At 33.2% G+C, this 13,475-nt stretch overlaps 1 protein-coding gene across 4 annotated transcripts in view; it reads left to right on the forward strand.

Annotated features, from left to right (window-relative positions):
• LOC127848701 (heat shock 70 kDa protein 12A-like) overlaps positions 1–11,461 on the forward strand; it is a 155,175-nt gene extending 143,714 nt beyond the window's left edge. For 2 of the 4 annotated variants that reach the window (XM_052381301.1, XM_052381305.1), the window contains exons 2-7: positions 4,171–4,427; positions 5,231–5,449; positions 5,951–6,244; positions 7,080–7,676; positions 8,907–9,125; positions 9,380–11,461. In XM_052381301.1, the coding sequence (XP_052237261.1) occupies positions 4,171–4,427; positions 5,231–5,449; positions 5,951–6,244; positions 7,080–7,609 (1,300 nt within the window). In that variant the 3' untranslated portion in view covers positions 7,610–7,676; positions 8,907–9,125; positions 9,380–11,461. Of the gene's footprint in view, positions 1–4,167; positions 4,428–5,230; positions 5,450–5,950; positions 6,245–7,079; positions 7,677–8,906; positions 9,126–9,379 lie in introns of all 4 variants that reach the window. The other 2 variants (XM_052381302.1, XM_052381303.1) reach the window with 2 other exon arrangements.
• Positions 11,462–13,475: the final 2,014 nt, after the last annotated feature.

The raw sequence follows: 13,475 nt of genomic DNA on the forward strand, positions 1-13,475 counted from the left end.
TGCCTAAGGGACTCTGTGATTTTGAACTGACATAGGTTAGCAGTGTCTGTTTTATTCAAGATCATGGTATTTGAAAAACCATTGGAAGTTTTGATATAAGTTTAATTTTTGTTTAAATTGTTAACATTGTTAAATGATTGTTTTATCAATGTAAAATAATAATCATTTTACGCCATGATCATTTATAGGCAATGACAAGCTATTAAACTTAAGACATTAGGATTAAGTTAATAACATTATATTGTTGTATAATAATTAAACAAAGTATCAAAAGGATTTCCCATTAAGCATATGGCTGCTAATGTTTATTGTCTAGTCAAGTAATCTTTGATTATATGCCTGAACCATGAGTGTATGTTGAATGTGAGTTGTTTATTATTACCATTATGACTTACCTCCCACATAAATACTTATGCTTTGAACAATTGTGTGAAACTTTAGATTTCCTTGATATGTTTAAGTAAAGAAACTTTTATCAGAGTTATTATGAGAGTGGAGATTTGATTAATCTATAAGGACTGTGAAGTTTTGTGTTTTATTTACATGGACATTGAAACAAATTACTTTGATTACTTATTCCTTTAAAATGTTGCTCAGTAATTTGTTTAATTTAACTTTATGCAAGTTTTCTTTAAAGGTGGGGAGGAATGTAGTGTTGTGTGTAAATGAATAGTTGAATGTAACCTGTGGTGTTTTGTACGACAAAAGAGTTTGGGGTAATGAACGCTTTCTGAGTAGCATGGTCTTGTTGTCTTTAAAACCCGTAATTGGCCATTTATAACGTGCTTGTACGAGCTACAACACTAAAATGAACGTAAGCGTAAACGTTTTACTTACATTTATTTATAATCATTTGACTACAGTATTTAAAATCAAAGCGCTGAAGGCACTAACGTTTTTCGTTTTTGCATAATCTTAGACGCAACTCAGTTTTCAAAATTATGTAAAAGCTTTTTATATCGCAAGTTTGAAATGAAGACAACCCATTCAAATTTATAAAGAGTGTGTCTTAAAGCACAGGTCGAGATGTGTGTGCACTGTTTATCCTCATTTATATAATAGAGATAACTTAGACAAAATAACAACAGTATGTCTCTTTTTTTCGCAATTGATTGCTGCACTGGCAACCATCTTTAGAATTTTGGTTGCCTTGCTGAAGAATAACAAGCCTAGAATCGTGTACATGTTGTGCTATGTGTAACTAATACTTTATCTATTTTCTTTAAATTATTGAGGAACAATTTTACTGACATGACGGACTTTTAATGCATCATGTCTTGTTGTGAGCCGGAGGGGAATCATTTACTACTACTAGGTACTGCACAGTCGCCAATTTGTATTCTATGTTTAATTGGATTGAGTTGTTCAAGCTTTGAAACAGCTTGTTGCCCTGCTTTTTAGCCCAACTGTAACCATCTTTTGAAATTGAGTTTCCTGGGCTTAAATCTACTGGCCCAAGGGTAACAAACAACCACTAAACCTGCAAGTTTTTCATGATGTAAGATCTGAAAGTGTATTGAACTAATTCAATTTGCAAGTCTGAAGACATTATAGGGCTTTTCACGTGTTGGTAAATTGACAAAATTAAACAATTTAATAATTTGGAGAGTTATGTTGTTATATTGTTTCATACTATGAGGATTGCTTATATAATCTTATATAAAATACATCTCTCATTGTATGAGCACGGATAGCTGAGTGGTCTAAACGATAGACTTTTACTCCAGGGGTCAGTGGTTTGAGCCCAGTTCAGGGTAACTTTTTTTGTTTCTTTATTTTTTTTTTAATGGAGCTTTTAAGATTCCATGTTTACATTTATCAATATTAAGCATTAAAGGACAAACTGTGAAAAGGCCACTTTTAGCTGTTTACTAAAATGCCACAAGATAAAAATTTAGAACTCATTTGTTGTTTATTTGATTTAAAAGTGATTTTGTTTATTTGCCTTGTCAGCGAGGTTACTTAGTTCATGATCACTTTTATCTTTTTTGTTTCAAATCATTAATAGAAAAGATAATTTAAGCTTCATTTTGGGAAAACAGAGCTAAATGCAAATGCATTAATTGTCATACCAGTACCAGAGAATCTTTAAACAAAAAACCAAAAAAACAACAGAATGTGTCGTCCTTGATTAGCTTGTGCGCATTGCACAGGCTAATCAGTGTGCACAGGCTTTCATGGGACACCACTTATTTGACGTGCATTAAGCCCCGTTTTCCCGAAAGTAGCCAATATGTACTGATTCCAATGACAAACTCGCCAATGTCGTCGCTCAAGTTGTTAAACACTATTGATTAAATACACACACTCACTGTATGCAGTGTACCAGTGGTGAAGTATAAACAGTCAGATGCGGTTGTTATCGTTCTTAGCGTAGTTAAGAGCAGACCGACTTGCAATACATACCACTTACCTTAGTTGTTCGCAAGCGAAAGCGATTGCCTTCTGCAATTCGCCCCATAGGTAACATAATATACGTACACCGAAGAATGTAGTCCGTTACTGCATTTAACCACTTTGCATCCAGATTCTGCATTCGCAAGCATAATTGCTCCGATGAGCGCGTTCCATCCATGGCAACGTCTTTTCCCTGTGGCATTAGCACCCGAGAAACACGCAGCAGTCCTCATGAAAGGTGTATACAGTGACGAAATATCGGTTCAATACTGAACTATCTAAACTTAACCGATACAGCGCATTTATGTTCTTTTGTTTTAAGAAATCAACTGCGTTCGCGATATGGGCGACAAAATTTAATAACCACGCGCTACATTTTTTACTGTAAAAGTAAACATCTCAATGTTCTCTGTGCTACAAAGTTTGTATATGACAATTCACCCGTGATTTTTATGCCACTTTTGAACTTTTTCTTTACACACGAAATACATGTTGTGGTTGTCACTTTCACAGCAGCTAATAAATTTGCGTTAATGTTTTCCAAGTAATCAAAACAATCAATAATCAATATGTCCGTTCTAACAGTAGAACATTATCAACATTTATTTTTTGTTCCCATAAAGTCGCTATATGATCTACACTGTGTCGGTGTGACTTAAAATCCAGCAAACAAATTAATTAAATTTAATATATAAATGAATAATAATTGAATCAACATGATGTATTGAAACCTTATGACAACTTTTGTCTTCACGAAATCTCAGATACCTATAACACTTTGTCAGAGTAAAAACCTGGGTAACCAGTTCAAATGATAATAATCAAAATTATATCCACAAACATTTCGCAGTTATGTATGGGCCGTTTGACAATTACTTGTTTTAAAAAGCAGCATTTACTTTTAACCCCAATAGCTTAAGCATATATTATGGTGACAGCCTGTCACCCTTCCTTAATTCCATCTGTTTTATTTAACAAAGGTGATTGGTGGGCATCACGCTGCAAAGTGTTTTTGAGACCACAAAATTTGAGCAAAATCGCTCCACCAGTACTTTCATTACTTTATTTTCTGTATACGTATGTTTTCATATTTGCACATTTATTGAGTTTTGCATCATAAGACTGAGACTGTACTAATTTGAACATGCGGTTGCTTGTGAATACATTATTTCAGATAATTGAAATATAATGCTGTTCACATATAACGTAATTAAAAAAAAAAAATAATTACTTCAATCTTGCTCCATTTTTGTCCTTATACTCCCTTAAATGTTCTGAATATATGCATATGCTAACATAACGCAACTCTGTAATACAGTATTCATATACATATTGGTAATCCTTCATTTTCGCATAAGCCGAAATCCGAGGACTAATTTAAATAATATAATGACATGAAGCAATTCAATATCTCGAACGATACATAGTTAATGAAATGTGTACACCACATGAACAGCCGTTTGTGCCGGTAATATGCAGAACCGTTAATCATTATAGGCCAATCGTCTCGTGATAATGTTATAAACAGTGTGTAGTACTAAATTGTAATGTAATTGATTAAGAAACATTAACTGATCAAGGGCAATTGGCAGGTAATTGGCATTTTCAATAAAAAAGGTTTTTCATCCGAAGGTCTTTGTGCAATATTGGAAAAGCCTGGTTTAATTAGGGACTGTTGTTAATGTTTCCAATTACGTGTGACGTACATGCTACACTGAATATTGTTGGTCGGGTGTTCTTACCTCCTCTTTCACGCGTAATACTTTTCAGTAGCATCAACATGAATACAGACATTGCCGATGATATATCAAACACTGAAAGCATTACCGACAAAATGGCTCAACCTCGTCTTTCAACCTATGATGCCGGTGACCATGACATGAAGCTGTTCCAGACACCTATACCAAAGGCTGGTGTTCCGGTGGTATTCCCGCAGCCCCCTGACGATTGGCAGTTTAATCAGTTAATTAATGAAATTGCAGACGATATTGACAATCATGATCTGGAGAAAATGAAAACTCAGTGTTCAGGTTCGAGTTTTACTCTTTTTATTAAAATTACTGTTACATATGTATAGTAAGTTGAACGACTTTTTAGTTCAATGCAAATATTGGAATGTGCATACCGGTAAAGTGTTATACATTTAGTAGTAAATTATTTGTTTATTTCGTTGTTGCGTTATATATATTTTGCAGGACCATTTAGTTTTATTCACTTGTATTGGAACATACATTACACAGAAACTGAATATTTATTATGTGTTTTAAATAACACATACAATGAAAAGTATACACAGAAAAATAAATGTTTATGCTATACATTAAAAATGAAATGTATATGTTCTTGTACGTAAATAATATATCTATGTATGACATTTGTAAAGTTGGTATACACATTCGTCAACCTGTTAATTGTAACAAGCGAAAAACAAATCAATATGCATTGGCGTAGTAATGTCACAAATAACGATTACGTATTCGTGTAGTCTAGAGCTACCAAATCGACCACTGCATATACAGATGACCAATGTAAGCTGTAGACATAAACTCATACAATTATCACAAAATGACTCCGTCGATGTTCGAGCATAAGACGTATACGTTTACCTCCGAGCTGTCAATACAAACAGTAAAAATATTGCTATGACTTATGAGTAGACTTTGTTGAGGCATTTGATAGTAAGATATGCATGCATAAAGATCAGTTGCAGGTTGATATTGGCAAGACAACTGTATATCTGCAGCATTCAGCGCATCATTTACATTTTTAATGCGTTGCATCTTCTTTGCAGTGTAAACTATTGATGGAACAGGAAGTTAAAAAATCGTTTCAGGTGCTGGTGGAATTCAGTTCCATGTTCTCGAAGAAATTAAGACTGTTCGAAGTTTGTTCAGGCTTCTGAAGAACCGAGAATTTCTCAACAGGGAAAACATGGTGTATCTGCAAATTTTGCTGAAGATCGCTGGACGGATGGATCTCGTCGAAAAAGTCATCGACTATGCTAGGTCAATGGGAAACACCTTGTATTACTATCCAGCGACCAGAGAGCCAGGTATGTTAAATAAGAACCAATCAGATGGTATAAATATTTTGATAACATCTAAAAAATAAGTTATATAAATACAATGTTAAAACAGTCAAATGAATACACTTTGACTTATTGAGTGTATTTAAGAATGAACTATTCTACTTTTGGTTTTTATCATGAAATATTTGAGTTTTTTTATTTATTTATGATTTTCAGTCCGCATTAGTGAACATTTATAAAGTGCTGTTTATTTTGTTACTAAATTAAGATTTGTTTAGTGACTTGTAATACTCTGGTTATAAACAAAAATGTCTATATTTATTTAAATATACACTATCATTTAAGACCACAACACACGTCTTAATTCGTAGCATTATGATTAAATCAAAACCAGCAATTAAAAGCTAAAAATATTAACTTAGGTGATAACTGGGTTGTTAAACCCATGTTATCATACTTAATTGATGTTTTATGATGGTACATAAAAAAAGAAAGCAAAAACAAACAGGCGTGGGTTTACTTCAGAAAACGGTTACAAGCACGTAAAAATGCACGTAGAAGGAATCGACTTCAGCAACAGCGATACGATGTACATCCAGGGTTTAAAACTACGCCTTTCAATGGCTCTATGCGTACCTATGCAGTTCATATTTATTGCCGGCATCGAACCCTCATCCAGTCTTCTCATCACATTTATGATTCCTGATGAGTATGTTGATCTTATGGAGAAGCGACTGAAGAATGGAGACAGATTTCCGGAGTTACATTCGCATCATATTGACGTTATACAAATAGGCGATAAAGCGTTCAATATAACAGGTAACTTTACATGAAAGCATTTCAATCTTTTTGCAATAAATCTCAATATAACATCGTACAATGGTTGAATGTCGCGTTTAAACACGCGTTTGGGATCCACAAGATATGTTATCTGATAGCAATAACATGTTTTCATACTCTCCGTATTGTTTTCATCTATGCAATGTGAAAACAAGTTGGTATGAAAATAGTAGCAGTTTCTTTCCTGATCTACAATATACACTGTAAAATTTACCGTAAAATTGTACGAGGCACGTTCATGCATTCGGTTTCTTGGACTAGACATGTAAACTACCTGAACTGTTTCCGAAAAACCGTAAACTGTACTGTCCTAGACTATAACGGTCATCATCTTCGTGGACAATATATTGCCTGATTGTAATACAACTGAAATATTACATCTATACAGCAGACGATTTTTGTTGCGAAGTTACAAGTAAATTGACATTAGTGTGTAAGAAATTTACACTAGTATTGTCTCGAATTACCTTTACAGCAAAGGCTTAATTTAAGAGCAAAATATGCTTATGCAGTTTGAAGTGTCAACATATCATACTGATTGTATTACATTAGGGTACATGTTTAGAGTCAATATACGATCTTAAGGTAATAATTTGCTTTATCATATGAGTGTGAGACTTATTTTGTCAAATTAAAAACAAACAAATAAGTATGATTTTGCTGTTGGTAACGATGATAACGATGCGGTGATAATTAAATTTGATGACTATTTGCATAAAACAGTGTATCCACCATATTTTATTTGCAACTATATATCTTTCTTTATATATAATAAATTGAATATAATACAAACGCAAACAATATACATGTTCAGGCCAAGTTGAAGCCCAGGTTATTGTATCGGAGCAGCATGAGAAGTTAACCAGTGTGTACCAACAGCTGGACACATCGAGACAGAATCTTGGAAGATCCGAACTAGAGGTGGTTAGGCTATCCGAAGAAATTGAACGCATCCAAACCGAAGATAAACGCATCCGAGACGAAATGGAAAACATGCGGAAGCAATTAGAAGCAAAGAATCTGGAGGCGACACAAATTGTTAATACCTTTCAGCAAATGTTACAGAAACAGGAGAAAGATAATGCCATAGCAATTGATTTCCAGGAATTAAACAACCGCGTACAAGAATTTAAAGAGTCCCTGTTAGCAGTTACTGAGACAAATAACAGTAAACAAAGTCTGGAGAACATTGTTAACAAGAATACAGAACTGATCACCTCATGGATGGGCGTATCCTTCATTGAAAGAGAACGTGGTTTGAATTCGGCTGTGCGACAGCACTTTTTAGCTATGAAAGCGATGGAAGCGAAGCTGCACAAATACCAGTTTCTAGCCTCGATTTAATTAGACAAGATAGAACAAGATCTATTAGCAACAGTTCAGAATTTGCAGTCGAAGATAACAGTTAAAGGTAGTGTACACTTGTTTTCTGACACGTATATCATAAAATTTAAGAGCAATTTACAATACTGAGTATGTTATTAACTTTCAAGTCGCCACTGACGTTGAGCGATTAAGTAGCAATGTTCTTGTGTCAAACTACATGTAACATACTCACTGCTGACTTTAACGCCGTTATGGCGAAATACGAGGTTAAGGTGAAGAGTGCAAAATGTATTGATTTCCGATTCGGTGCACTAAGTTTTATTGTAATTATCCCCCGCCATACCGGAGGTATGTATAATTAACGCTGTCCGTCCGTCCGTCAGTCAGTGCGTCCGTCTGTCTCTCGTAAACTTGATGGATATATCTCAGAAACTATAAAATATAAATACATGAACATTTTATGGCTGTTTATGTAACAATAAGGAGAATTGCAATTTACAAGAACCATCACCCGACACTTTCTTAAAAAAAGAGTGTTTTTCTTTGTTTTTGTATTATGTAACTTTTCGGGACTATATCTAAGATACCATTCAAGATTTCAACTGTTAACTTCATAGGTGAATTGATATCAATAAGCAGAATGACTATGCTTAATAACCATAACCCTACACTTTCTTTAATAAGAGTTATTGCCCTTTATTTGTTATAATGAAACTTCAAAATGCTATATTTCAGATACGATACAATATTTCAACATCAAACTTCATGGGTGTCTAGAGATCAATAAAATAAGTAATAGGCAAAAGAATCATAACCCTACGCTTTATAAAATTAATAGTTATTTCCCTGGGTTGATTTTGTAAGATGTAACATTTCCGGGCTGTATCTATATATATATATAGTTATATAAGTAAAATGTCATCATCCAGATTGTGAATATTATATAATATTTCAGATTGTGAATATTATATAATTATTCAGATTGTGAATATTATATATATATATATTAATTTTTTTGTTCACTGTGTAAATGAACTTCGAAATTTCTATCTTAATCGCTCCGTAGAGTCTATTATATACATATATATATATATAAACAATACTTTTTCGGGTGATAGCAATTCAATGAACTTGCTTGTTTTGTTTTAGTTTTTTGCATTCTTCATCAAAATCTATCATTACTGTTTCAACTGTCCACGTTGTTAATATTAAGTTTTGGTAAGAGTGTACTTGCATTACTTAAAAACAAACGGTTAAAAAATCGACGTCAAATTCCGCTATTCACCACTTTGCTAATTTTACATTCACATTGTAGTTGTTGCAGAACAAATAGTACAGCTAAATGAAACAGCGCTGGCAATTCTTCGTAAAATAAGTCCCCGTCTTAGATACAAGGAAAAAACTAAACTTATGAAGAAGTATACATGGGACGAAAGTGACACGATGAAGGAAAAGATGGATCGAGATCCCCCATTTTTCTTGGCTGGACTTTTTTACAAAGAGATACAAACTAAACAAATACTGCCTCCATATGGTACGCAAACAAATTATTACCCTATTCTCTTTTTATCCTGGACATGAAAATCATGTGGTATATACATATGTCTTTTTTCGTGTTGCTTTAATATACACCAAAAATTATCAACTAATTTTCGAGTTGGTTTTGGTTCATTTGTTATATTCGACATTTACTTTATATTACCCTGTGGTATATTTTAAACATCAGTTTTGCGCCTAATGTACATAATTTGATATACTTTTAAAATGCATGATAAACCAACATTGCAGAAGAATTTGTATCGGGCCTGCTAGCTGAAGTTGGTAGAGATGACCTGTTGACCAAATTCCTTGAACTATGCAGGGGAAGTCAGCAACAAAGGGCACAATCAGCGGATGAACCAGTCAATATGGCAAGCACTGACAATGAGAAAATGTGGTCAGTCATGTCAAAAATGGCCAAAGAAGTGAGCGAAATGCACCAACGCATGATGTCCGTTGTTGGCAGTTTTCCTACAGGCATTGATAGTCCGCTTTTTGATTCAAAGTATTTTCAAACCAGGGACACCAGTGGCGTAGGAACGAGTCCAAACAATTTGTTTGCAGAAAGCAACGCACACGCATAATCAGATTGATACTGTTTGCATTATCGAAATGTTTTAGGTTAAGTAATTGTTATTTTATAACATAAAAAACGTTTGGTATTTCATGTTAGTACGATATTTCCAGATAATTACAAAATTCAAAAGTGACTATCAACAATATTTTATAAAACAATTTTGTATTAACTATCTCGTATCGATACCTACCTTTGTAAAAAAAATATAGATTGTCCATTTAGTTTGTTAAAGATGTGTCCAAATTCTGATGAAACTCATTATACGTAATGGAAAAGTGTTCATTGTTTTCGTTATTTTTTGGCATGAATAGTTTTGTCCAGGGTAACACGCATATTTCAATGTGTACTTGTTTTTCTATCGATTTTGTTTGCAATGTGCAATATATAATTATTCTCTGATTACATATTCTATTCACAGTACTACTTCCTAATGACTTATCAAAATAAGGCGGTATGACAATCGATAGAGCACAAACTGAGCTGCATCATACATAATTTTAAACTATGATTACATGGTGTATTTCAATATATTTTAACAAGAATTTTTCATATAGCAATATATTGCAGAAACATCCGCGATACATTGTTTATACTGTCGTTGAATATTAGACAAATATTTTGAAAATACTTTGCATTCAAACAATTACCTCCACACTTTATGAACGGTCTATTCGTCTCCTGTTGTTTCAGTTTAGTTTTGTCGAAGTTGATTTCTTCTACATAAAGAATAACTTGATGATTTACCAAACTACATCTTTAATTAATATGTGCTTTGAAGCTACTTAAAAAACGTAATAAAGGTTATTGAATACAAGTAATTATATGCAATAAATGTATCCTTGATTAACATATACTTGTGTTACTGTTTTGCATCTTTACAATTGAAATGCAGTCTTTTGGGTTTTATAGGTCCATTATAACACAATTATAATAGATTTAACAGTTTATCCAATGATGCATTACAATTTAATTAAAACTGCGTTTTATTAACAGCTGAGTTATTTTATTGCTGTCAATGTGGCTGTTGATCAGTTGGACCTCAAATTGAGTAACAAAATGAAATGATGTGCATTTGTCTTGCTTAACATGACAGCGTATTAAACAATACTTAAGGATAGATTGCATTAGATTATTCCTGTTATTGATTAGTTAAATAATGTGTTTAGCTCACGTTAGCACGAACTGCTCAAGGTGAGATATTGAGATTACCCTATTTTCGACCTCTGTCTTTGTCCGGTGGGCGGTATGTGTGTATGATGTGTTGTCGACTTTAAGATTGTTACCATTCTAGAGGCCACTCTGTTAATCCAATCTTGACGAATTTTGGTAAAATGAAGACAATATTTAAGCAGGTTTAGAATCGTTAAATGCGTTAAAAACCTCAGTCATGAGGCCAAATGTTAGAAAAACTTGTGACCACTCGAGAGGCAACATATATGACTCATTCATGATGAAACGCTGTCTGACTGTTCATTGAGACAATATGGTAGAAAAACCTTGTTACCACTTTAGAGGCTACATATATGACTCATTCTGAATCCGTATTGGTTGAATAATAATCTTGACTTAATCTAGGCCGAGTTCGACTCTGGGTCTTGTGCAAACACTCGGATCACATGGTCAAGTCTTGAACAATTGGTGTCCATCAAGATGAGCGCTTAATGTTCACCGTGGCCTTCTTTTTCACACAGATGTCGAATTTTAATATGTGTGTTCTTTAATTAATATAAATAAAATATAATTACCGAATATAATTATTTTGTTGTTTTCACTATGTGCGCGAATAGTGTGTGCCCACACTTGTGTGCCTGTGCGCTTTTTTGCAATATTCTTCTGTTAATGGCAATAAACAAGCAAGTTTGCTTAGTGGTATTTTACATTTATTTTTATGTTTAGCGTTGTTGTACATTAGTTTATATTAAAACTATACCGTTTCGTAAATAAAGAACACAACAGTTTGAACGACTCTCGAAACAAACGTAAATTACGTTGAAGTATCTGTCGCTTTTTATTCTACAATTTATTAACACTGCATGCATATGATCATTAATTTGTATATCAACTTATGCAGATGTGGAAATGCAATACAAATGGTATCAAAAAGACAAAATAAGAAATTAAAGATTTTATCATGCAAAAAATCAATACGACTAGTAAACGATATTAAAATTATTTGTACGTGTTGTGTAGCTTTTTCGATTCTGTCCACTGTCAGCAACATTGAAAACCGTATTTAACAATAAACACGAACATGTATTTGACACACCCAGACATGTCAATTAAACATAAAATGATCAAATTCTGGACCCCTTAGCAATATAAATACAGTTTCAAAAACCAAGTTTATATAACGCAAAACATACACAATATAACCAGAGATATAAACAATTTTATTAAAGCTTTAGAGCTTTGTTAAGACTGCGTTTGTTATATAACAGTCATTTAAAACAACTTGGTAATTTTAAAACTCATTACACTTGAAGTATCGCAATATACAATACTCTAAACGTGATAAATTTGTAAATATTTCTCTGCTACATGTAGCTTTGCAGCAGGGTTATTGTGTTACTTGAAACTGTTTCTAAAAATGTTATCAATGCTCTTGAAAGGATGAACTCTATTGGTATAAACCTTTCAATACAATCGTAGTAAGCTGTTCATGTTTACTCAATGCATTCACATCTTAATAAGTTTTAATTATAAAAACTACATGGTAATATACCGTATTCGATTATGAAGACACTAGGTTGTTCGGAATATCCACCCACTTATTTGCCTGACGACTGACACTTTCACGTTGAAAGCTAAAACAGAATAGTATGTTTTGATTTCGATATTATTCAGCTCTCCCGACAGTGCGAGAAGAGGTCGCTATCACCGCATGTTTTTATTCGGCGAGTTTACACCTACCTAGGACTGAACCAAGATTAAGTAATATTGCCCTTTTATGAGTCGTATTCACAGATTTTCGTATGTTGTAAAAGTGTCGTTAAATGCATCCATGTATCACATTAGTAATAGCAAGAGAAAAATCTATTTAATGTACCACTGAGGCTTTCGATAGTATCTGTGGACATGTTTCGTAATAGAAGTATTTTCTTTATTATTGATGCAAAGCGTTACACACAGTTGCGTTATTTCAAATGATAAAATTTTATATTTATATATTCTTTTTAGTCTTGTTTTATTACACAAAACTGTGAACAAGTCACATTAAACCCTTCAGAATATCTTAATGCTGTTCATGACATAAGTACAATTAATGTATAGCTAATCATGACATAAAGCACCGCAGTGTAATCAAAAATAAAAAGTGTTGTTCGTTCATAACATATCAAGCTTCATTCTTAATCATCGACAAGCAAAAAGTGGATTGTATTGATTTATCACCACTGTTGTTGGCTGCCTGCAGTACACATGCTTTCCGTGTGTTAAAATCATTCGAGATGCGTTCAAAGTGGGTTATATGAAACATAATCTGGCAGCCTTTTCACTGAAGTGGTGAAAGTCGTACAATTTCTAATTCGTACATCATTCTTGACATATTTTTGGGCGAAATATTCAAAAAATATTTGTACGGAGCGTGATGTGCGTTATTCGTCCTACATTCAGAAAACATTAAAAATACTAATTCTATGTTCTAGCTACGTCATTCAAGAGCTAATGTACACGGATCGTACATTATATGTAAACGAATAATTATTTGCGAATAAGAATACCATTTTAAATGTTCTACGTGTAAAAACTACTCTTTTTTTACATATCTTT

Source organism: Dreissena polymorpha, chromosome 10, assembly GCF_020536995.1.
Source record: "Dreissena polymorpha isolate Duluth1 chromosome 10, UMN_Dpol_1.0, whole genome shotgun sequence".
Classification (NCBI taxonomy): Eukaryota; Metazoa; Mollusca; class Bivalvia; order Myida; family Dreissenidae; genus Dreissena; species Dreissena polymorpha.